This window comes from Enhydra lutris, unplaced genomic scaffold, assembly GCF_002288905.1.
Source record: "Enhydra lutris kenyoni isolate GAN:26980312 unplaced genomic scaffold, ASM228890v2 scaffoldscaffold89, whole genome shotgun sequence".
In the NCBI taxonomy this organism is placed as follows: domain Eukaryota; kingdom Metazoa; phylum Chordata; class Mammalia; order Carnivora; family Mustelidae; genus Enhydra; species Enhydra lutris.
The window spans coordinates 1680102-1704720 of NW_019154173.1; the positions used below are offsets into that span (position 1 = coordinate 1680102).

Consider the following 24619-nt stretch of genomic DNA (forward strand, 5'->3'; position numbering starts at 1 on the left):
CAATGTCCAGGTGATCCCCTCATCATTGGCCTTTTTCTCTCCACGTTCCCCAAGGCCAGGTTCTCTTCCCCATGGTGGGTGATGTTCAACTTCTCACGCTTTCCTCACCATCTGGAAGATATTCTTTGCTTTGAAACTAGGTGAAAACCAGATTCTAATACACATAGTCCCTTATATAGCTCATGCCCGCTAAATGAGATATAAATGGATCTACATCTCTCCGGTTTCTTCTCTAGCTTTTACTTCCTGTCTGTTGAAATGTATTTGTAATTAATTTCTGAAAGAACAGAGGGGCTTCTCAGAGTGTGGTGGATATATAGGGTTAGACATTTGCTCTCGAGTAGAACTGCTGTGCTGACAAATATGGGAAACATTTTCCTTTAAATATGTGCATAAATAAGTAAGAAGCAAATTGTTGCTATCTTTATGAAATGCATTTACAAAAACTCAGCTCTTTCCACCTTTTGCTTTATTTTTCTGTTCATTTATGTAAATTAAGACTGTATCTTGGATAGAAAGAACATTTTTCTAGGCCTCTTAACAAGATGGTTTTTCTACCCTGTGTTCTGGCTTGTTTTTAAAGCTATTTATACTCTTTAATTATCCCATTTTTCCACAGCAATTATTGTGGCTGGAGCACTTTCCAAAGAAAGGAGCTGATAAATCAGGAGCTGCATGCAATACCTCAGTCTTTCCATAAGATGGCGCTCTGAGAATGTGCGCTCTGTAACTCACTTGCAGCCTCCGTCTAACCCCGCAGCAAATTAAACTTTTGTAAAATCACATATTTTGGTGGGGTGCGGGGCGGGGGGGGGTAGGAGTAGTTAGTCCTTCTAAGACTTGCTCTCAAACACTTACCACGATTCAAAGGCCTAGGGGAAGAAGGAAAGTGAGTTTTCTAGCGGCCTCCCCGCCTTACAGCCAGCCCGGCTAGCAATGTTTGAAATTCGCAGTGTGCATTTAAGGGACCTTTTAAAGAGCTGACTTTCTTCTAAAGGGGGGGGGGGGTTGTGACACTAACATCTTGTGCTGGTAGAAAAGCCCCTCTCTGGGTCTCAGTTTCTTCACCTACCGAAGAGTGGATTGGACAAGGTGATCTCTTAAGGGTGCTTCCGTTTCCAGCGATTTCTACGTTTGAATTCGTTGATTTCTTTCCTCTACACCCTTGCTGCCTCAGCCAGCACAGAAGTGGGAAGAAAAGATCGCCCATTTTCCGCTTGTTTGACTCTATTCCTCTTCTACAAGTGCTCTCTTTGCTTCAACTGTCCCAAGACAAGCATGCCCAGATGTCCTGTTTTAATTAGGTTCCTTTTCTCTTTATGGCTTTTGCACCGGTAACCCCCCTCCCCCTCCTCCCCCATCCTTGACCAATCTGCCTGAACAGAAGCATGTCCCCTTTTCACTTCACAAATAGGGATTTCTTGGCATTAGGGCAGTCACTTTTGTGCTAAGCAGATACCAAAGTGGATGGTAGTATTTAAGTACATAAGTAGTATATAAGTATTACCGCATATCATACCTAAAAGCTGATGCTTCTTAGATCACATGTAACATGTCCAGTTAAGAAAACTAGAGATTCTTATCGCTTCTCGGCCTTTTGGCTAAGATCAAGTGAAGAAAACTAGAGATTCTGGAGATAGGAACTTCTCTCTATTCATTTTTCTTTCTCCACTGGCTGGCATTCATTGCCAGAACCACGTCAAAGCGTTAGGAAAGAAGCAGTATTCCTGAGAGAGGACAATGGATGTAATTAGAGGTGAGTGTCATTAAGTAGATAACTCATCATTAAAGTCCTCTGTGGCCAACGGAGCCCCCTTTCCTGGTGCTCTGGGCAGCCTGCGGGTGAGGGTCGTGCTGCGATGGCTCGTCCTCGTTCAGAGCCTCTCGTGAACCTCCACACACCAGTAGCACAGAGTGAGCCATTGGAAATGAAATGCTGAATTAATTTATGCCCAAACTATGGAGACACCCCTAACTAAGTCCCTCCAGGCTGGAAGCGGAGCACGCATGTTCCACAAAATTCCCCGGGGTCACGTCACATCTGCCACATTGCTAGAGCCGAGGGGATGAAGGCAGAGAGGCAGTAAACACAACATTTTCCTGCATTTGTTTTCCTGTTGTCCTTAGGGATTTTCAGATCGCCTTTGGTGCTCGCCCAGTGGCGTGACGGTGGTGGTGGTGGTGGTGGTGGTGGTCGTCGCGGTGGATTATTTATTTCTCTGACCTCAATACCGTATCTCCCAAGAACACAGACAGTTCACTGAAGAGCAATACTGTTGGATCTGTGTTTGGGAGAAGAAACTCCATCCACGGGGCCCTCCCTGAGGCTTTTAGAGGGCGAGCCCAGGAATCTGCTGAGTAGGCGAGGAGAACCTCTGTTGCGCGCCCTGCGCCGAGCCTTGGTGACCCTTATAGGGAGCTTGTGAATTTTCTCATATGGGGGAGCAGTGCGGTGAGGAAATGGCAAATACCTTGTCGGCATGGACGATTCCTAAGGAAGCAGTAGCAGCGTAGCGGTTAAGAACAGAGGCAGGTAAGGACATCGGGCTGACTCAGGGGGGGGAGCTTGCGACGCCTGATCTCAGGGTTGTGAGTTTGAGCCCCATGTAGGGTGTAGGGATGTCTTTTAAAAAAAAGGAAACCTTGAAGAAAGAAAAACACAGGCAGTTAGAGATGGACTCACAAGATTTCGAACTCCAACTTTCTATCCACTCACTGTGTGACCTCGGGCAAGTGACTTCACTTCTCTGGGCCTCTGCTTCCTCATCAGTAAAAACAGGCTGATAATCATAGTGTCTATCCCCTTGGATTGTCGGAGGAGTCCGTGAGATGCCACATGATTTTTCTCAGTGCTTCAGTGTCTGGCCCGGAGAAAGCACTAGATGCTGACAGCTCTTGGTACTCTTGTTACTGTCAGTACCAGAGGCGCTCTGCATAGTACAAAAGAGAACTTAACCAAGCCTCTGCCTTCAAAAACCTCACAGGTTTCATGGGCTGGCGAACGGAACGTGCATAAGAGGAGAGCAAGCAACTCGAGTCGTTCCCCAAGATACAGTTACATGCAAGGTCTGCAGGTCGGGATGCATCAGAGTGGCTTAGGGAGGCCCTCAGTCACTTACAGGAAGGGGCTTTAGGCAGCCCCAGGGAAGGTGATCGAGCCTTGAATGACTTATTTGCCTCCTTTTGAGAGAAGGTACTCGTAATAACGTCTGTTCATATTCACAGCCTCGCTGATCTACTGTCCTTTTGAGATAGGCAAATTGGAGTTACTTCATCGAAGAGTATGAAACATGTATGTTTCACCTGCCGAAGCAGAGCTGGCAGCCTGATCATCAGCACCTGATGTGCGAGGGGGTCCAGGGTGACATCGTGTATATTGCATTCTATACATGTGCAATCTGTCCTAAGAAGTCACCTTTGAGCTGGGCTGCTAGTGATGGCCACTAGAAGCTTTCCAAGAAGAAGGGCTTCCCGTGGGCCCTGCTTTTAATTTACCTTTTCTTTCCTTTTGCTTTCTCTTCTGCCTTTAAGAAAATTAACCACTATCTAAAACTTCCCTCATTAAACTTTAAATTATTAAAAAGATTTAAAAATGTAAAGATATGGAAGAAAATAAAATACTATTAAGAGTTCCCCCATATCTTTGCTTGCAAACTGCTATCACCGTTTCTTAAAAATTGTCTGTGTCTATTGGGACACATATAAAGGACAGGGGAGTCATACATCTGCAGACCTGTTTTTATGCCAAATGGAATCACATGCAACAACATGTCTTGGATTTGGCTTCATGGCAACACAAATAGATTGACTTCATCCTTTTCACAACTGCATAATATTCCAGTTAGCACTCCCGGCTTTTAAGATTCCATTCTGTATTTTGTCCAGTTAAGGAAAACAGAGTAGACACGTGGGAAACAGAAATGATTGGGGCATGGGGGAGGTATTGAGACACCTCAAGGAAGAGTGCAAGAACGCCAAGTTTTAAAACAGTGCCATAAAGTCTTAGCAGCTATGGGAATCAGTTGGATCAGTACTTTGGGTTACTGCTTTGCGGAAAACAGAAAATTAAGGCAAGTTTTAGGTCAAAGCCGCAAGCCAGCTCTTCCTAACACTTCTGTAACCAGAAACCATGCTTAATTTACCGAAGTCCTTTGAGGATTTAAATAGCACACGGGGCGAGCGGAACAGTGGCTGCTATTTCAACTTTCAAAACGTTTGGCAAGTTTTCCAACCCAAAGCTGTTTTTAAAAAATTGAGTCACCGTGGGATTGGAGAGCAGTGTTTTGTCCTGGTTCCTGATCCATAGCTTGGAGTTAAGAAACCAAAAAACAGAGCAAGCAACATGGACACTTTTCTGGATGGCGGGAAAGAATACAGTGGTCCACAGGGATCAGCTGGGGGACTAATTTGATTTAATATTTATAGGTGATTTGGAAGAGGGAGCATAGGGCAGAATTGGGACGTTGGCAGATGTCTTTACACTATTCCAATGAGGATCATAAACTTCAGGAAGACGTTTCTTTTGTAGGAGCAGGGATAAAAGTGGTCGGCAAGCTTCGATATGCATAAGCCCACGGAAATGTCTCTGGGGACACATTCCTGAAGCTCATTTCACAAGATTTATCACAAGCCTTACCCCTTTGTCTGTGAACAGGGTCTCTGCTTCAGGCATCAGTAGGTGCAAAGAGAGACACAATGAAGTTGCTGGTATCAGGAGGGAGATGGCATTTAAGCAACATGATATGAACATAAAAGAGGCTAGTAAGCTGACTGCCACAAGATACGTAAATAAAGAATGCTGCTTTGGGGCGCCTGGGTGGCTCAGTGGGTTAAGCCTCTGCCTTTGGCTTGGGTCATGATCCCGGGGTCCTGGGATCGAGCCCCACATCGGACTGTCTGCTCAGCGGGGAGCCTGCTTCCCCTTCTCTCTCTCTGTCTGCCTCTCTGCATACTTGTGATCTCTGTCTATCAAATAAATAAATAAAATCTTTAAAAAAAAAAAAAGAATGCTGCTTTGCGTTTCTTTAATATACCCCCAAAGGCAATTGGTGTTTGATGGTTGGTGATCTGTGTATTCGCTGATCTTCAAAGTTAAGTAAGAGGCTAGCATTTCAAAAGAAATGCAATCAAATATTCTCTTCAACTTTACTACAAAATGTTTTCCCTTCCATGGGGCACCTGGCTGGCTCAGTCAGGGCAGCTCCCAACTCTCAATCTCAAGGTCATGAGTTCGAGCCCCATGTTGGGTGTAGGGATTATTTTAAAAGAATATTTTCCTTTTCATTGGATGCCTTTTTAATTATGAGGGTCAGAACTAGATTTCCTGACCTCCTCTGCTACTGCATGTCTTTTTCAAAGCATGTCCTGAATATTGGCAGGTACATCATATCGTGGAAGGAAACACCTAACAAAACCAGATCAGTATCTTCTGGAGTTGTGGAATTTTTGGTAATAAATAATAAAGATGTCTGCCCTACCCACATCACAGTGTGGTTGAGAAGCTCAAGTAAGCTGAATGATAAGAAACTACTTTGTTCAGTGCTATGCAAAAATGTAGTAGTATTAATTATTCATTGCATGTCGTAATTTGGGATTACGAAGTGAGGGGCGCCTGCGTGGCTCAGTTAGTTAAGTGTCACCCCTGGGCTCAGGTCATGATCCAGTGTCCTTGGATGGAGCCCCACGTCAGGCTTCCTGCTCAACAGGGAGTCTGCTTCTCCCTCTGCCCCTCTCCCCTTCCCCCCTGCTCATGCTCTCTCTCAAATAAATAAATAAATAAAATCTTAAGGAAGAAGAATACGAAGTGACTAAATTCTAGGCAATCATCCTTTATAGCTATTCATGCAAATGTGTGAAGATTAGTATACAAGGATATTCTTTGTAGCATTGTTTATATTAACAAATTCTTAGAAATAACTCCATTGTTCATCAGGGATTGGATAAGTAAATTATGGTACAGCCATACAGAAGAATAAGGACAAGACAGCTGTTAAGTGATAAAAAGTTGTAAATCAGCACGACTAGTATGCTTCCAATTTGGGTTAGAATTATATGTTAGTAAAAGTGTGTGGAAACCCCTAGAAGAATATACATCAGACAGCTAGCCATGCTTCTCTCTTGGAAGGATAGGATGATGCGGGAACTTTTACTTTATGCTTTGTTTGCTTCTGTACTGTTTAAGTTGTTTACCATGAACATTATTATATTTGTAATTAAAAATACAAATGAAAGAACATGAATTTGCCCTTAACCCGACTATCGTAATGCAGGGGGGGGAGGTGTGTAAGGCAAGGGCAAATTTATACTGCCCATGGCTTGGGAATGCCTCCCAAAACAAACCCAACTCCAGGGCCTACAGGAAATGGTGGGAGGAGGAAGGGGAGGAGAAGGAAGAAGTAAAGAACACGCAGGCGTCTTTCTTTTTCCAGGGAGTAGAAAGCACACTCACAGTTAAGGTCCCTTCTGAGTGCTCCCCTAAGACGCAGGACCTCCCTTAACATAGCTCTCGTCGCTCTGAACTGCCATGGGCCCTTACTCTTCTGGATGCCATGCTGGATCCAGAACAGAGTAAGGGAGGGGACTTGGTCTGCACTGTTGTGTCCCCAACTCCTGGGGTGGGGGAATGATGTTGAATTAATGTATTAATGTTTGTTGACTGTGGAATGCTCTCCATTGCAAATAGACTTTATCTGGAGTGGTTTACTTTTGCATCCCGTGGTTTAGAAGGCTGAAGAGAGCTTATGGTCAGTTTGACCACTGGCGTCAAGTATAGTCAGCTTTTATTTTGCATGGGACCCTCCTGTGACAAACCTTTTCTTTACCTTCCCCTTTCCAGATACAGCCAGAAGGCAGCAAGGAATGGCATGAAAAATCAGTTCAACCTCCATGAGCTGAAAATGAAGGGCCCTGAGCCAGTGGTCAGTCAAATTATTGACAAGCTGAAGCATATTAACCAGGTAAGTGGTACATCGAACAAAAATGGAAATGGGGGAAAAAATGAGGGATGGTCAGGTTCCGCCATTCCAGCTGGGGCTGAAATCACAAGCTGGACACTTAACCAACTGAGCCAGCTTGTGATTTCAGCTCAGGTCATGATCACACGGTTGTGAGACCAAGCCACGATTTGGGCTCCATGTTTGGCAGGAGTCTTCTAGAGATTCTCTCTCTCCCTCTCCCCACACTCATGCATCTGTCTCAAATAAATAAATAAATCTTAAAAAAAAAAAAAAGATTTGCTTTGTTGAAAAGGACGTCTGACCCTTGATTTTCACTGCATTTTTACTTAATTCTATTTTTTTGGTAATCACGACACCCAGCGTGGAGCTCGAACCCATGATCCTGAGATCAAGAGTCACATACACTTCCGACTAAGCCAGCCAGGGACCCCTTCACCCCACTTTAAAATTATAAAGATAATATTGTAATATTAGAGAAAGCTTGGAAAATAGAGGGAAAAATATTTCTCACAATCCCACTACCCTATCCTGTTTTCATTTTTAGTTGTTCTTTTCTAACGTTTGTCCAGAAAACCACACTCACACGGACTTGTTACGTAATTGGAACTACACAAGTGATTTATAGTTCTTAAAATTAACATTATATTGGAATCACTTTTTCATGTTGTCACAAATCTTCATATTAATCATTTTTTGTGGCCGCCTAAGATTTCTTTAAGTATTCATGATAATTAATCAGTTTGCTTTTGCTGGATATTGACATTGTTTCAAATTTTTTATCCTCATAAAGAAAGCTACGTCTTCATGCGTGGAGCTTTCTCCTGATCTTCAATCATTTTCTTAAAATACTGGTGTTATCAGGTTAAAGGATGTGAGCATTTTAATGCATGTTTCCAAATTGCTTTCCAATGGGGGCATGTATCAGCTCTCACTGCCAGTAGGAAGATACTAGAAGACGAGCTTCACCGCACCCTTGCCTCCTTCTGACTCACTGCCCTGCACAGAGACACCCACAGATTCCCTTGACCTGTACACAGTTTTCCTCTCATGAGGAGTTTAGTAACTAAGACACAAATAGAAGTTAGTTGTACCATCTGCTTGTGATTGCTTTGTGGCCACAAAAAAAAAAAAAAAAGGCCACCAAAAGTGCCACCGTATACCAGAATGACAGTGTTCCTGCCCCGTGATCCATGAGTGGGAGGGCCCTGCACCACGGACTTCTATTTGTAGCTTCAAAAGAACTTAATGCAACTCAAATCCTTATGCGGGGTCAGAGGTTTGTGCGTGAAGACGTTGGCATGGCTTTATTTTTTAATACAAAGGTTAGCAATGACATTTTTGTGGTTCTTAGAAAATGTCTGGAAGGGCTCTCTAATAGTGGTGTATTTCACTGCAAATGGCTTTGCAGAAGTATTTACAGCACACTCGGGTGTGACCCCTCCCGTGCTAAGAAAGTGCCCTGCACTCAGTGAGCATTGAATGAATAGTTGTGAGTGTGGCACATGGTAACAGCAGTGGTGTTGGGAAAGAGCCTTCTTTCTGTGAATTCACAACCTCACGAAGTTCTACAGAGCCTGGCGATATGTGATAGGATTTCTCCAGAACACATCTCTGAAGGGTTCAGAGCACAGCGTAAACCACTCACGTGAGGGCATGGTACAGCTTCACCTGGGGACACCAGTGGCCATTTTTCCTCTGAATCCTTTCCAGATTATCTCTAACCAGCTCTAGCTGGGTGGCAACACTCGACTGGTTAGAAGATCAAAGGCCTGTGGATGGACCCCCTCACTGGAAAAAAGGAATGCCGCGTCATGTCAGATGTGGGCTTCCATCTGACCTAACGGTCCCTAGAAAATCCAGTCTTGTAACAGAGATATTGAGTGTTCAGTATTCATACTGTGGGAGACCATGTCGCATAGTGGGAAGAGCATGGGCTTTGGATCCAGATGGACCTGAATTTGGCTGTGGATCTCACCAGGTATAGAACTTTGGGCAAGTCATCGGACCTGCGCTATAGTTTTCTCATCTGTAGTACAGACAGATATCAAAACCTCTTTTATAAGGTTCTTGTGAGGATCAGAAATTTTATATATACCTCCATTATAGAAAGCTTAAATCTAATTACAGATATAATGTATTTTATGTATTATATGTTTTTACCCATGTATACAAATCTATGTAATTGCCTATGCCCAGCAGATAATAAATGGCAGTTGAAATGATTATAATTCAGGATTTCCTCCGTAGGCAGGACTTGAGTTTGAAAGGGGGGCATGATTCCAGATTTTTGTTTTGTTTTGTTTTGTTTTTTGCCTGTCTATCTAATCTGCTTCCCCAGTTTTGTGTGGTTGTAGATTCCTTTGGTGTGTCTCTCTTCTCTGCTCTCCCATATTGTTTCCTTCTGTCCCCTTCCTCTGTCTTCCAGCCACAGAAGCTGAAACCACCTCATGGGTAGGGAAGCGTGTGAGAGTGGGAAAAGGCATCATTACAATTTCTTTCTCCCACCTCTGCCGTGAATGTGTGTGTGAACATTTTTGGTTCCCTTACAAATATTATTGAGCAACCAATGAATTCTCATTGATAGACCAGTTTTACCTGTTTAAGTAGAGCTGTTAACATTGCCTGGGCTTCAAACACCCACAGGGACTTCTTTTTCTCATCTGTCTTGCTTTACATGGCCCGAACACATTTGTTTTCAGGCCTTCAATAAAATTCCGATTTGGGCCGTGATTCAGTCTGAAAGTGAGACATTTTAAGAAAGTGAGAGAAGGATGTTACCATGATGCTAATGATGGCAAAGAAGGTGATGACCTGTTGTGTTTGTTGAGCACATAAGCATATTTCGGAGGGATTTCATGTGCTGAAAGTCTAACTGGCCGTACTGGGGGGAGAAAAGTCAACCCGGCACAGAGTTGTCCTTTTCAAGAACTCATTGTTACCTTTGGACGTTAATTCATCCTTACTGACCCCTTTGGGGGTAAGTGATATATATTCGTTGTCCCCTTTTTTTTTTTATAACTAGGGAAACTGAGGCAGAAAGCCATCAAAGGCTGGGTGGGCATGCCGCCCAAACAACCAGCACGTTCAGTTGAAGATTGAAGATTTGATCAATCATCCAGGTGTTGTTTCCAATACACAGCCAAACATTTGGATGCACTGAATGCCTGACTCAGTGCACCACATGTTGCGGGGACTGGGTGGGGGGAGGTGGAGAGAACCAAGTTAATGCGCCCAAGTTCCATAGAAGTGAGTGGTGAGTCCCGGAGCGTAAACGTAGACTACTTCCTTCTCTCTGTCTGTGCTTGTAGGCTCACGTGCATCCATCCAGATGGACCGTGGCTGGGCCACTTAGGAGTACTTCCCAAAGTAACTCTTCACTTTCTTCCGTGGAAATTCTCAGCTGCCTCCTTTCAGGTTACAGTTGCCGTCGATAGCGCTGGAAATACTATACTCTCTAAGGGAATAAAGTAACATTATTTCCATATTGACGGTCCCGTGGTGTAACCTTGAGGGGATGGGTTCAGGGTCAGGCCCCGGGCCCCTTTCCTGGGAAGGCCTGCAGGTGTGGAATGGCCTCCCCGCCTCCTTCCAAGCCAGAGTTCATGTGTAACATTCCCACGATTGGAAATGAGGACGTTTTTATTTCCTTTTCAGTTTCTAATTTGTGTGAGGATTTATTGTCTTGTGTTAGCAGAGCCGTTGAACTCCTTTAAGCCCCCAGTGTCCATTCTGAAATTTGCTGGGCCATATTGCTTTAAACACACACACACACGCACACATACACACACAAGTTTTGTTTTTGTTAGTGTTCTGCTCCGAGGCTCCTGTGTGCAGGGAAGACCCCCCAAACACCAAGAATGATCACAATACATTCTTACCCAGATGATCCTGCGGGCCGTTTGCCCTCTAACCCAGCTCTGTCGGTGACATTTTCTCTCTCTCCGAGAGTAGCCGTGGAGTTAGTGTGAATTTTAGCGGTCCCTGAACTGTTCTCCCTTATTCTTCCCCAGGAAAACCTCACTGTTTATTGTTTTCCCCCAGTTTCAGTTCCGGTTCAAATGAAATTCCAGAAATTGTTTCCCTGCCTGTTGTAAACAGCTGAAGCCAGTCGATACCTGCCCATTTGGTGTCCGAGCTTTTCATTCAAAGCTGGATAAAGTCTCATCTGTTTGGGCTGGTTGAAATGTCCGGCTGAATGGCGGGGGAGTGGACGAGGTGGCCTCTTAAGATTCCGTCCAGCCGTGTGATTCCGTGATTTGTGGCTCAAGGTCAGCCTTTAACCCAGCACCCTCTTGTGAACAAGTCTTGTGACTTTATTCTCTGCTTTGCCACTCTTTTTAAAACACCCTGTTCCCAGGTCACCCCTTTCTACTCTTTTCAGAGATTGTTCTCTTCCCACCAGTTTTCCATCCTGGGCAGATGGAACTTCAACTTGCCCTTCCCCTGCCCCCCACCCCACCCAATTCTTCTGTCCTACCGCCTTGTTCCCACTAGGCTATGAAAACATTAAATTAGAAAACCACTTTTGCATTTATTACCCCTAAAGTTTCCCTCCTCGGGTCAGATAGGCGACTGGTCTCTGGGTCAGGTTAGCCATGTGACTCCACTGGAATGATAATAATTCCTCCATTTATAAAGCTCTTTCACGAACATTCGATGAAACTGATCTTCACAGTGACTCTGAGAAGGGGGCATCATTACCTCCATTTAGCAGATGAAGAAACAGGGGGCACGGGAAGACCAGGTGAGCTACAGATTGTAAGTGGGAGGCCTAGACCTAGGATCCAGGGTCACTGATTTCTGGCTGTGCGCTCTGGCCTTCTGCTTCTTTGAAGCCACGCCCACCTTGCGATGATTAGCAAGATCATCCTATCTGGTGATCATGCTATCTGGTGTGGAAACGGAGACCCTTGGTGACATGGCTCTGAGTTAGGCCCAGCAGAAAAACTTTCTATTGGCTATCTCAAATTTATAAAAGGATGGCAGATGGCCGAAGAAAAACTTAACACGTAAAGCAGACAGCGGGACAGCGCCGTTTCCATCCCCCTCTGTAAACACCTGAAAAGTATTTTTAAGATGCCTGACAGAGGACTCTGGTATCGAGAAAGGGCACTGGCTTTTGCAATAGAAAGTTAAAATTTTTAATAAGTTAATTAGTAAAGTTGTTAAGTGTCAGAGAAGTTCCCAGGACATTCCTTAGCATGTGATTTAAAAACAAAATCTGGAAACGAGTCTCAGGCATGATAGAAAACACTCTGAGGGAAATTTTTTCAGAGACTTCCCACAATAAAACCAGCGAGAGTCATAAAACACTGGCCTAGTCCGATGGTTGCTAGAAAAGCCAACATTGGTCTAAAATTTCGAAATAAAAGAAGAGACCTTTTGAGAGGCAAATTTAAATAAAAGGCCTTTGCAAATGGAATTATGTCCCAGTGTCTGTCACACTTCTTCACATACAAATAACATGGCAGAACTTAAGGAATGGCCATTTCCATATGGAGCCAGTGTGTGTGTGTGTGAAAGGCAGAGTATCTACAATGGCATGTTAACAAGAGCCAATGAATGACTTCTGAGTTACAAAAGGACAATGTGAGTTGGTCTTTAAATACCAGACCTAGACTCTGTGGAGCTAAACATTATTTCATGAAGTAAAAAGGAATTAGCCGATGCATTCCAAAACACATTTATCATTAAAAAATCTTCTGTCATTTTGCTTAATAGCCTGAAAAATAATTACAATGTCTGGTGGCTTTGGAGAGCATGTGTTTTTAATATCTTAATTAGTATGTACAGTTTAATAACACTGCACCAAGAAGAATTCCCAAGTATTTCATATTAAATTTATTGAAAGTGAACTATTTGCTATATTTAGAAAATACAGGATTAAAGGTACTTGAATTGGGTCATGTATTTTAGTCCTTGTGTATGAAATGAAATTACTCAAAAACGTAAGATGAGTTGGAAGTGGCAGGCCAGAATGCTGTTGGTAATCGTGTTGGGGTAATCTTAACTTAGCAATGAAGGGAAATATGCTATCTTTTTTCCCTGCAGTACTGTACTCTCTGGAGTGTTTTGTTTTAGTTAGAAGTATTGGACCTGTCAGGGGTGCCTGGGTGGCTGGGTTGGTTGAGTGTCTGACTCTTGGTTTCAGCTTGAGTCACGATATCAGGGTCCTGGGATTAAGCCCCATGTCGGACTCCGTGCTCAGCACAGAGTCTGCTTCTCCCTCTCCCTCTCCCCTCATTCTTACTCTCTCAAATAAATAAAATCTTAAAAAGGGGGAGGGGGGCCCCTGGATGGCTCAGTTGGTTTAAGTATCTGACTCCAGCTGAAGTCATGATCTCAGGGTCCTGGGATGGAGCCCTACAGCAGGCTCTGTGCCCAACAGGGAGTCTGCTTGTCCCTCTGTTCCTCCCCCAACTCAGGCTCTCTCTCCTAAATAAATAAATACATAAAATCTTTAGAGAAAGGAAGTATTGGATGCATCAGCTAAGGAAAGACAAGCTCTACATACAACAGGAGAGTTCTATCAAACTACAAAGGTGACCAGATTTACAAAGTTGGAGATGATTTCCAAAATATCTATGAAATTCATAAGGTCTCATATTCTATTCATATTTACCTCCAGGCCAAATGCAACACATTTTGTAAAGATTTTATTTATTTATTTGAGAGAGAGCACGTGTGCAAACACACCAAGATGGGGTGGGGGAGAGGCAGAGGGAGTAGAAGAAGCAGACTCCCCGCTGGGCGGGGAGATCTCTGGCTGATCCCTGAGATCATGATCTGAGCCTAAGCCCAAGATAAGACACTTAACCAATTGAGCCACTCAGGCTCCCCTGTAACACATTTTTTTTAGATAAATAGTTACAAATGGTTGCTCTCTACCCCATATACCCTCACTATAAGCAGTGTATCAGTAAACGTAGGTTCAAATACTATCTTCAAATACTATCATTCAAATGCTATCAGAGAAATTCAGAGGTAACTTTTTACCCAGATATATTTATGAGTATGTATCTTGCCTCTGGACCGTCAGCTCCTTAAGTCTGAAATCATGCATATAATTCTCCGTTTCCTGTAGCACCTAACAGAGTATCACGCACAGAGTAGACTTGGAACATAGACGATGCTTTTTGGTGATCAGTTTACCCAAAGGACTCAACCTTGGCTGCTCAATTTATTTCTGAACTTAGATTCAATTTAAGGCACTCCTCACATTCGACATTAAACCAGTTTTTGTGCTAAAGGGCAGGGTTACCTAAGCGCAGGGTTAGAGCTAGTAGGAGCCTTTAGGTCCCAGGGTCCAACCCTCTGGTTTTACCAATGAAGGAATTAAAGGCAAGGGAGAGAAATGACGTGTCCAGAGTTTTACCACCAGAAAACGGCAACGCCAAGCCTGGGAAATGAGCACATCGGTATTTGCTGTGCCGTCACTTCACTTCCAAAGGCTCCCGCGTCAGGCAAGACGTGCTTGCAAACACGCAGGCACATTTTCCTCCATGGGACTACTGACCGTGGCAGAAGCCCATACTTCAGCAGTTCATCCTTGGAACCCAAAGCAGAACAGCAGGAGGCAGGGACTTGCTAATTATTTATCTCTTATTATGGATACTAACCAGTGTTCGGTCACAAGAAGTACCTCTGGGGGGGGGCATCCCCTCCCCAACCCGTGGGGCACTGGCCCTCATGCCCCGAGGGGAATGGGCGTGGATGCTGGGATCACTGAACCCAGAGCCAGCAGAGTCAGCAGGACCTGTGTCTCACGGCCTTATACCTACCCCCTTCACCGCCCCCAACCAGGATCTGCCTTGGGCTCCCATCGGCCGGCGTTCAGGGGCTGGTCATCTTTTCACTCTCCTGCTCTGGATCTCAGCCCCCTGTAACAGTTTCTCTTAGTGCCTCCTCTCTGCTTGTAGAATGGCAACATTAGCGTCCTGTTAGTCAGTGGGCTCCTCTGCCAATTAGCTCAGTTTTTCAGGCAGCGTAGGGAGCAGAGATGTGGGAGACGTGCTGGTGGGGGGGGGTTGTTCCGAGTCCCCCATTCCTATTTTAACCAGAGCTGCTACAGTTTTAAAATCTGCTTTACATATCCGTCTTCTGAGTAAGAGTTCCCTTACACAGAGTGTTCTGACTGCGAACACAATAAAAATCTCAGGGTGCCCTTGAAACTGACATTAAAGGATTAAGCCCATACAAACCATTTTTTCATTCGAGCATCCATCCAGGCGTTGGATCTCCTAAATATCTACAACCCTCAAGGCCACCTCCTAAAATGAACTGTTGGTTAAAAGGGGGACCGAATGGGTGGGTGCGAATGGCTTGGTGGAGATATTGTTCCTATTGGAAGTGCTGTTCTGTCGGAAGACCCACATTCTTGTACTAAGGAGCTAAAAGTGAGCTAAAACTTCCCTTGAAGTTCAAGACCAATGCATCTCGGTTTTTCTTGCTGACGCCATTAGACTTCTGACAAAATCCAATGGGAATAAAACTAGCTTGTCTATGCAGAGCTGACACCTTTGCCCCGGGATGGCAGTCCTTCGTTCATGGGCTCAACCAACTGTTTGGCCTCCATCCTGTGTGTGCCTGGGGCTATGTGAGACCTAACCCTGTGCTGTAAACTTATTTGACACGTGACCAGGTGTGTTTCCAGGTTCTGTGTGGGCTCTGTGTCAGTACGTAGTATAATGTAGAGTAGCAATCGGTGGAATCAAGTCTGTATCCCGAGCTATACGCTTGTCTTAGATAGCCTCTCAAGTGATTTTGCGTGGCAACTGTTAAGTAGAATACTTCCAGCAGATTTCTGATTAAAGTCAAACTGAAAACTGCATTGTTTTTAACACGTGCTGGAATATATCGGATAGTTTTCTAATGGGGTTAAAGTATGATCTTCCGTGTTTAAGGAGTTGATCCGAATATTATTTTCTTCCTAGCCCATATTCTGCTAGGATGTCCCTTTTCAGAGGAAGATGTATTCTGTATTATGGGCGAGCAGTTGACAGGACCAAAAAAAGCTAAGAGAATTACTATCGTGATCTGCCATAAATAATGTGGCCCAAGTTCACATCAGTTATATCCCAGGGCACTGAAGAGTCTCCTGGTTATTATCATGGTATCACTGTTAGCAAATTTTGAGCCATCACAACAAACAGAGGAAGAGCCAAAAGACTGGAGAGAAACCTGATTTTTTAACCTTACCTTTATTAAGGGGTAGAGGGGCATCTGGGTGGTTCAGTCTGTAAGGCATCTGCGCTTGAGTTCAGCTCAGGTCATGATCTAGGGTCATGAGATCGAGCCCCAGTGTTGAGCTCCACACTGCTGAGCATGGAGCCTGCTTAAGATTTTCTCTGTGTCCCTCTCCCTCTGCCCTTCCTCTGCACTTGCTTGCTCTCTCTCTCTCCCTCTCTTTGTCTTAAAAAAATAAGGGGTAGATATTCAGTTATGGAAACCACAAACCAGGGAGCCTGGTATCACATCTTAGTAAAATTCTAGACTGGATTCTTGGAGAGCATGAGCTATTAGAAGCACCGTGATGATTCCTAGGAGCAACAGTGGGCTCACTCAGAACAAATCAAGCCATTTCCCTTTATGTGTGTGTATGTGTGTCTGATTTTACTAGATCAGCGGAATGGCACAGACACGGCATACCCACATGTCAGCAAGGTGTTTGACAGAGATTCCTATAATCCTTTTTAAACAGGTGACAAGTAATGTTGGCTAATTAAACATCATATCTGAAGAATATTTTCTTAACCTATCAGTGTCAGCCTGGAGAGTGGATTTTTGTTGTTTGCTTTGTACGTGACCTTTATTGCCTGAAGTTTTTACCAGTGACTTAACTAAAGACAGAGAAGGCGTTATTTTAATATGTAATGATGGTATGAAGCTACATGGGGTTAGCTAATACACAGATAACACAATCAGGATCCAAAAACATCTCAGTGGGCTGGAATGGCAGAGAAAATCAGCAAAGTGAAATGTTTCAAGGATAAATGCAAAGCATTATGTGTAGATTCCCAAACTTGACTACAAAAGCACAACGCAGGAAACCCGGCTTAGTAGACATCTTGGTTTTTAATTATGATGGAAACAGTAATAAGGAGCAATGAAATCTTCACTGACCCATGAGAATATATCTCTTAAACAGCGTGATAACTTAGCAGCTTTTTGGATGCTGTGGCCATTATTGGCAGTGTGAAGGGGAACCTGTGTGTGTGTGTGTGTGTGTGTGTGTGTGTGTGTGTGTGTGTGTTGGGTGGGAGTGGGAGGGGCATGGAAGTAAGTGGCTGGGAAAATATTCTCTATTCTGTTTAAAGGTTCAAAATGACTCTTGGGATTATAATGTTCACTGCTCCACCTGAGTTTTTGTTAAACCAGTACTACCTGCTTTCGTTGTTAAGTCTTATTGGTGTGTGATTTTAGGGTCAGGGCGAAAAATTTGGGAGCCACAGGACTGTGTCATCTAGTTTGGGGAAAATACAAAGATCTTAGAACCAAAGATAGATCTCGGTTCAAATCTCATGTATGTCACTCTGTGGTTGACTAGATTTAGGCCAACTTATTTAACTTCCTGGCACTCAACTTTCCTAATCTGTGAAATAGGTATAGTAGGCTCTATCTTGAAGGGTTAGTACAAGTGTTACAGAGAATAACACTCAATACGTTGTAGTTACTCTTTTTCTTGTATCATGATAGTACGGACAGTTAGCATAAAGGAAAATCCATTAAGGGAGTGACCTTTTGAGTGGCTTGATTCTCTGTGCCTCAGTTTATCAGTTTCTGGAATGGAAAGACTACAACTTTTCTAGTTTAGATTGTTACTTAAATGATTTAAAATTCTAAATATAATAATCTAAATCCTAAAGATTCTTGGAAAAATATAGCTAGCCAACCTTCGACAGATTTTTGAACTATTTAAAGTTTAGTTTGGCTCAAAGTAACTGAATGGAAAATGAAGACGACAAATTTTTTAAAAATTTTATATATTTATATGTGTGTGTGTGTGTGTGTGTGTGTGTGTGTGTGTATGTTTAAATCAAGGTCTTCGGATTTTCCCAAGTTTGAACTCTGACCTGAAGTGGTGGTTCTATAAATAGGCAGTCTGCCCTTCGAGATCTTACCACATGATCCCAGAGTCCCATTTTATCTTCAGCCCCAGCAGGACCTTTCATGGAAGGATGGTATCAAGTGAAGATACTTCAGAGCTATAAAGTCGGAGCAAGTTAATCTGCATTCCTTTTGCATTGTGCTCCCTGGTTGAAGATGGTGAGAGGTTCCTATATTTAAAACCCAGCTGACATGATATCCTTATTGGCAGATGTCTCACAGGAGGTATTTAGAATGATTCTGAGCGGCATATAACATGTTCGTGAGTGTGTGTGTATTTCACATGGTGACAGAGCAGAAAGAATTCACAGGGCTTGGGACTGCTGGGCTTTCTGGAGACACCGGCTCTCTCAGCTGCTGGGACGATGTCACAGATGCCAGGAGAACTGCCTAGGCCCCAATTCCCAAAGCTCTATTTTATGTCACAGAGCCTAAGGGCAGACAAGACCCAGTCCATGGGCTCCACCATCAAAGAACTTTGGAATTTGTTAGCCACAGGCTGGGACCAGCAACCACTTGTTGTCTGGGCAAAAGGAAAGCTGCCCCCTGCTGCCTGAGCCTTTGTCCCTGCCTGGGATACCATGGAAAATGGGGAAGGAATCCAGACTCATTAATGAGCTAATACAAAAGATGAAGCCAAGCTAGAGGCAGTTCATTATAGCTGCGTATGGATTCTTGAAGACAGTTTGAAGGATCTCCAGCTCAGGACCCAGGGGCGTAGCAGCCTCTTGTTTGCCAGACCCAAGGAGAGGATAAGAGCATCCCCGTGGGGAGCAATTTCCATGTTGCCGATTTCCTTGTTTAGGGAATGCCATTCCTCAAGCTATTATGTGGCAAATTGGTTGATCAATAAACACTATCTGATAACCCATGGTACTAATTATTGTTCAAGCTACCGGTTTCATTATAAGATGCTGAGTTGGAGCTCAGCTCTGAGCTTCTACTCGGTTGAATGGCTTTTGTTCTTGCCTGTTATTCCTGGAAGTCACTTAAGTCATGACTACTGCTTCCTTTTTTTTTTTTTTAAGTTTTACTTCTTTAAGTCATCTCTACACCCAATGTGGGGCTTGAACTCATGACCCTGGGATCAAGAGTTGCATGCTCCACCGACTGAGCCAGCCAGGTGCCCCTAAACATTGACTATTTCTATGATTCCTTTCAAACTGATACCCGTCAGGTGAGAAATGAAGTAAAATATAATGCACATATATGTATACACATATGATGTATAGCTTACATATCATATATATAAAATCTCCTCACCATTTTTTGACAGTTGGTTATTGGAGGTCCATGTTGCATATAGTGCTGAGTTTAGTGGGCTCTGATGATAAGTGAACACACTTATCATCACATACACATATATCATTACTATTCGCATTCATTTGTTCAATACCAAGCAGCTCTCTGTGCTGAGCACTAGGGGTAAGAGCTGTGGACAATGGTCCAGACAACTTCAGTCGAATCCTTGCTTTTAAGAAGGAGGATGAAAACATACCAACAGGGGTGTCTGGGTGGCTCAGTGGGATAAGCCTCTGCCTTTGGCCCAGGTCATGATCTCGAGGTCCTGGGATCGAGTCCCACATTGCGCTCTCTGCTCAGCAGGGAGCCTGCTTCCCCCTCTCTCTCTGCCTCTCTGCCTACTTGTGATCTCCGTCTGTCAAATAAATAAATAAAATATTAAAAATAAATAAAAAAAAACTTAAGAAAAAGAAAACATACCAATATATCTATAATCCAAGGCCTAGTCTAAGTTTCTCATAAGAGAAATAGAAACCAAGGACTGTGCTAGCCCCAAGAAGAGAAGGATTAGTTCCTACCAAGGGAATTAGACGAGGCTTCAAAAATAGGTAGCCTTTAAGCCAGGCTTTGAAAGATGAGGAGAATTTTGACAGATAGCGGTAGGAAGAAAGGATCTTCCTGGCAGAGGAATGTGGAGTGAGCAGTGGCACAAAGACATGAAACTATATCAGTAAGTAGCCTTAGTCTAGAAGAATCTGAACTTGACTCTGTTAGTGGTTGAGACCCGGTAGAGGGATTGGTGGAAGAGAGTGGCATGGTTAAACCAGTGTTCTAGGATCTTAACTCCAGCAGGAATGTGGAGGGAGGTCTGGAGATGAGAAATTGGAGAAGAGGAGTCCATTTAAGCTTGTAGAGTTTGCGGAGCGGAGAAGTCAGGCTCTTTATGAAAATTCATTAACCTTCCATTTCCATGCCTGGTGGAGCAGGTTAGGGGATGAGAACTGATCTGTCCTCAAAGTCAGGCCAGTCATCTTTTGGTCATTAACTGGGACATAGGAAGGGCTGTAGCTTGCAGTGGGTTGGGTCTCAGATGAGAAGGTAGATGGAATTACCTTCTCAAAGCAGACCAGCACCATATCTGGGTCCCACAGCAGAAAATTAAAAGAAAATTCTAGTACCTCCAGAGATCTGTCCCTCACTGAAGCCTAAACAGAAGTTCTCACAATGAAGTATTTAGATTCCCTGATGAATGTGTCAACTATTATTTTTTAATCAATTTGTTACACACTTTTTTTAGTCAGGATTCCAATCAAAAGTGGCTCCTTGGCTGTTGAATGTTGAGTGCCATCCATCCGTTCACTGAAGCCTCAGAAATTACCAAAACTGTGAGGAAGATTGAGAGAGATTATAGTGTTTTTCTTCAGCTGCCACTGTGGGTGCTTAGATGTGCTGGAGAGACGACTGTGTTTCGTGACAGCCTCACAAAGAGGAGTGGGGGAACTCAAGGGAAGCAGTGACTGTTCGCCTTCTCCAACCTTCTTAAAACACATTTTCCCATTTGTTATCAACTCCTGTGTTTTTCTAATTAAGGCAGCTACTTATAGTTGGTGCTGTTTCCCTAGAACAGTCTCCAAGAACTTTAGAGCCTTTCTCTCTAGGACCCTGCTTGTGAATTTTCCCGAAGCATCTGCTGACAATGAGCTGACCTGACCTTTCACCAGGACCAGTGGGGCTGGCAGCCGGCCCTGCTGTTTCTCCCCACCGCACCAGTCCTGTGGCCTCGCTGCTCAGAGCAGGTGCTAAGAAGGCAGAGAAGGTGTCTTGTTCAGAGGGCTTAGAGGCTCGTTTAGAGCACTTCCACCAAGGGTAGCGTCTTGTGTGTCCTGCTCCTCGCCATCTCTTCTTCTAGAACAGTCGCTGGCGCATAGCACATGACCGGAAACTCTTGCATGAATCTGGGAGGGAATCTGTTCCAATTTGTGACTTGGCTGTTTTCCTCCAGTTTAGGGAGACATTCGCCCTCCAACCGTGACGCTATGCCTGTGCCACCGTTGTGTTTGGCAAGCAGATATCTTGCTTCCTAGTTTCATGGGTACACAGGTGGAGGGAAATTCTGCTCCAGAATGGACCCTCAGCATCTCAGCAGCATTTGATTTGGATGATGAGATTTGGGACTTTTCAGCTAATGAGATTTTGGACTGAGAGTTATCGCTGTAATGTGCTGAGATTTTGAGGCATGTTGTGATAACATAAATATATTTTGCATGTGGGATAGAGATGAACTGGGGAGGAAATGTATGTGTGTGTGTATAGAGCAAAAGCAAGAGAGTTGGGGGGGATCCTTTCCGCCATTAAAACAATTATAGAATGCTACATTGGGGTTTCATCTTCAAAGTATATACAGAATATTTCAAGTCTGCCAAGAGTCATCCAGAATACTTCTTTCTGCCTTGACTTAAAAAAAGACTTTATTTCTTTTTTCCAGGCTTATTGAGATACAATTAATACATAACATTGTGAAAGCTGATGCGATATGCTTAAGCATTGCGATATGATACCATCGTAGCCTTAGCTAACGCCTCCATCATCTCACATAATCACCATTTCTTTTTTGTGGTAAGAACATTTAAGATCTCCTCTCTTCCTTCACCTTCTTGGCCTATATGGTGGAATGATACCATGTCTTCCCCATGAGTCCTCATTCCATTATGCAGCAGGTGCTCACCTTGATAGAACCTGGAAAATCCATGACCTCTCTACTTGTTCTTCTTCTTTTTTTTAAAACTTATTCCTTTTTAAAGATTTTATTTATTTATTAGAGAAAGAGGGAGAGAGCATAAAGAGGGGGAGGGGCAAAGGGAGAGGGAGAAGCAGACCCCCCACTGGTCAGGGAGTCTGACACAGGACTCGATCCCGGGACCCTGGGATCATGACCTGAGCCCAAGGCTGATGCTTAACCGACTTAGCCACCCAGGTGCTCCTCTCTCTACCTGTTCTGTCTCCCTGGTCTGACCTTCAGTCGGTGGGTATGCTGTAGCTCCCATCTAGTGAAATGATTGTGGACGGAAACCCCAGGCTATGGCCTATTCTCCCTTACTATGCCTGTTCTGCCTGTAAAATAAGTGAAGATGGAAAACCAATTTTATCTGTCAAAGCTCAGTTTGTTGAAGTTGGAAGAGCTGAGATGAAACAGTGATCTGTATGCCTATTTTATTTCTAGACTCCGGTCTTCCTGGGTCCCGAAGTCCTGCAGTGACTCATGTCTCAGTGTTAGGTAGCTAGATGCTGGGAAACTTTTCTGATACGCGGGTTATAACTGTGAATAAAGTGACCCAAATCTTCAGCACCACCTCCCCCGTTGACACAGATTTCTCATGCTTTTCGCCAGGAAATAGTCTCTCTGAGGAAGGACAGATGGGTCGGTGATCTCGTCTACCTTCAGTGCATTCCTTTGAACCTATTGGGTACCACTTCCTCTGAGCTCTCACCTCTCTGGACATCCCTAGCCCTGACCTCCCTTTCCTACAGCCAGTCAGCAAATGCTCCTTCTTCGTAACATTACTTGTCCGAGATCCTTTGCCACCCCTACGCCGTGAACCTAGTACGGACATGTCTGACTTCACCATCCACTCCCCCTTTGGGCGTGGAGACTAGAAAAATCAGTGAGACACTTAAACCGCCCTGGGCTTCTTATGTCTCTCTTCTTAGAGCACTCTGGTCTCCGACAGCACTTACATTTTGCTTTATATTTTGCTTTTTGTTGATCTATTTGTATAACTTCTGTCTCTACCACAAAAATACTTACTTGCCTCCCTTTTTAAATCCCCGCCTTACTTGCCTCCCACACTCCGAGGGAGAGGCACCTCTTCCCCACAACTCTTCACCCCCCTTTCTTCCTATCCACCCACTCTTATCTTCCACCTAATTTAGGAATTTTCCTTATACGTTAATTTTTTTTTCCCTCTATGGCCTCAGTGATTCTGTCTCTAATGGAAAGTGGTTAAAAAAAAAATGACCTGGAGAAAGACAGTGATCAAGACCAAGTGGCATTTATCAAGGACTTGCTGAGTGCTGATACTCCACTGGGTGTTTTGAAATATCAAATAAAGAACACCGTGCTTGTTATATGCTCCCTTCTAGATTAAAAAAAAATCCATAATCTATAAATGCTCTTGGCTAGTGATGATGAACAGCAGCACTTTTTTTTTTTTCCAAAGCAAAAACACCAGAAGTTTGGAAAGGAATTCGCAAGTTGTGTTGTAATGCAACTGATCTCTTTCTTCCTGAGAAAGTTGGTCTCTTGCCAGACCGTTCAATTCAGGCCCACACAAACTGGGTGTATTTATAGAGGGCCAAACGAGGAAGAGAACATGATAAACTTTCCTCCCTAGTACAGCAGACAGTGGCAAACAATCACCAGGTGAATGCCACGTAGCACAAAAATTGGGGAGCCAAATGCCATCTCGGTGTGGGGTGGCCTGGCACCTGTTAGTGGGAAGGACCCCCACACCCCTGTAGGCGTCCGATTCAGGTCTGGGGACTCCAAAGTGTTATTCTGGATGATGGCAAGCCCTCAGGGATTGGGGGGCCCCCTCTATCTGGGGGACATCTAGGAGACTGGACCCACTACAGCTGCCTCTGAATTCTTAACATAAAGATGTTAATAAGAAAATGAGAATCTCTGCATTTAAGTGTTTTAACGTTTATGAGGCCCTTTTATTTACATTGGCACATTTATTTCTTCCTACCATCCTGCGAGCTAGCTATCGTGAATATTCTCTTTTCTAGATGAATAAAGTGACACTCAGATTGTAACAAAAGGTTGGCCTTACTCTAAATTCCATGATCTTTATTCTCCTCTGTTGAGGGACGAAGAACCATTAAGACAGTCTTATTATTTAGGAGGTCACTTGAAACCGCCTAGACCTAGCTCTCTACCTCCAGCAATTTCTTCTAAGGAAAGAGTAGGACAGTCCTTCAAGATGAATAAGGATATTTCACTGGCGTTGTTGGCCAGAGCAAAGAATTAAAAGCAACCCAAATATCCACCAGTAAATTTATTATGTGATCGATGTCACTTCCATACAATGGAATAATCTACAGCCATTTAAAAATATTTTTTTAAAGATTTTATTTATTTGTCAGAGAGAGAGAGAGAGTGAGCACAGTCAGACAGAATGGCAGGCAGAGGCAGAGGGAGAAGCAGGCTGCCTGCTGAGCAAGGAGCCCGATGTGGGACTCGATCCCAGGACACCGGGATCATGACCTGAGCCGAAGGCAGCTGCTTAACCAACTGAGCCACCCAGGCGTCCCCT

The 24619-nt window shown here is 43.9% G+C and overlaps 1 protein-coding gene across 3 annotated transcripts in view; it reads left to right on the plus strand.

Annotated features, from left to right (window-relative positions):
- Positions 1 to 24619, plus strand: part of LOC111162134 (glypican 3) — a 402636-nt gene that overhangs the window by 293278 nt on the left and 84739 nt on the right. For all 3 annotated transcript variants that reach the window (XM_022526328.1, XM_022526329.1, XM_022526330.1), the window contains one exon: positions 6836 to 6956. In XM_022526328.1, the coding sequence (XP_022382036.1) occupies positions 6836 to 6956 (121 nt within the window). The remainder of the gene's footprint in view (positions 1 to 6835; positions 6957 to 24619) is intronic.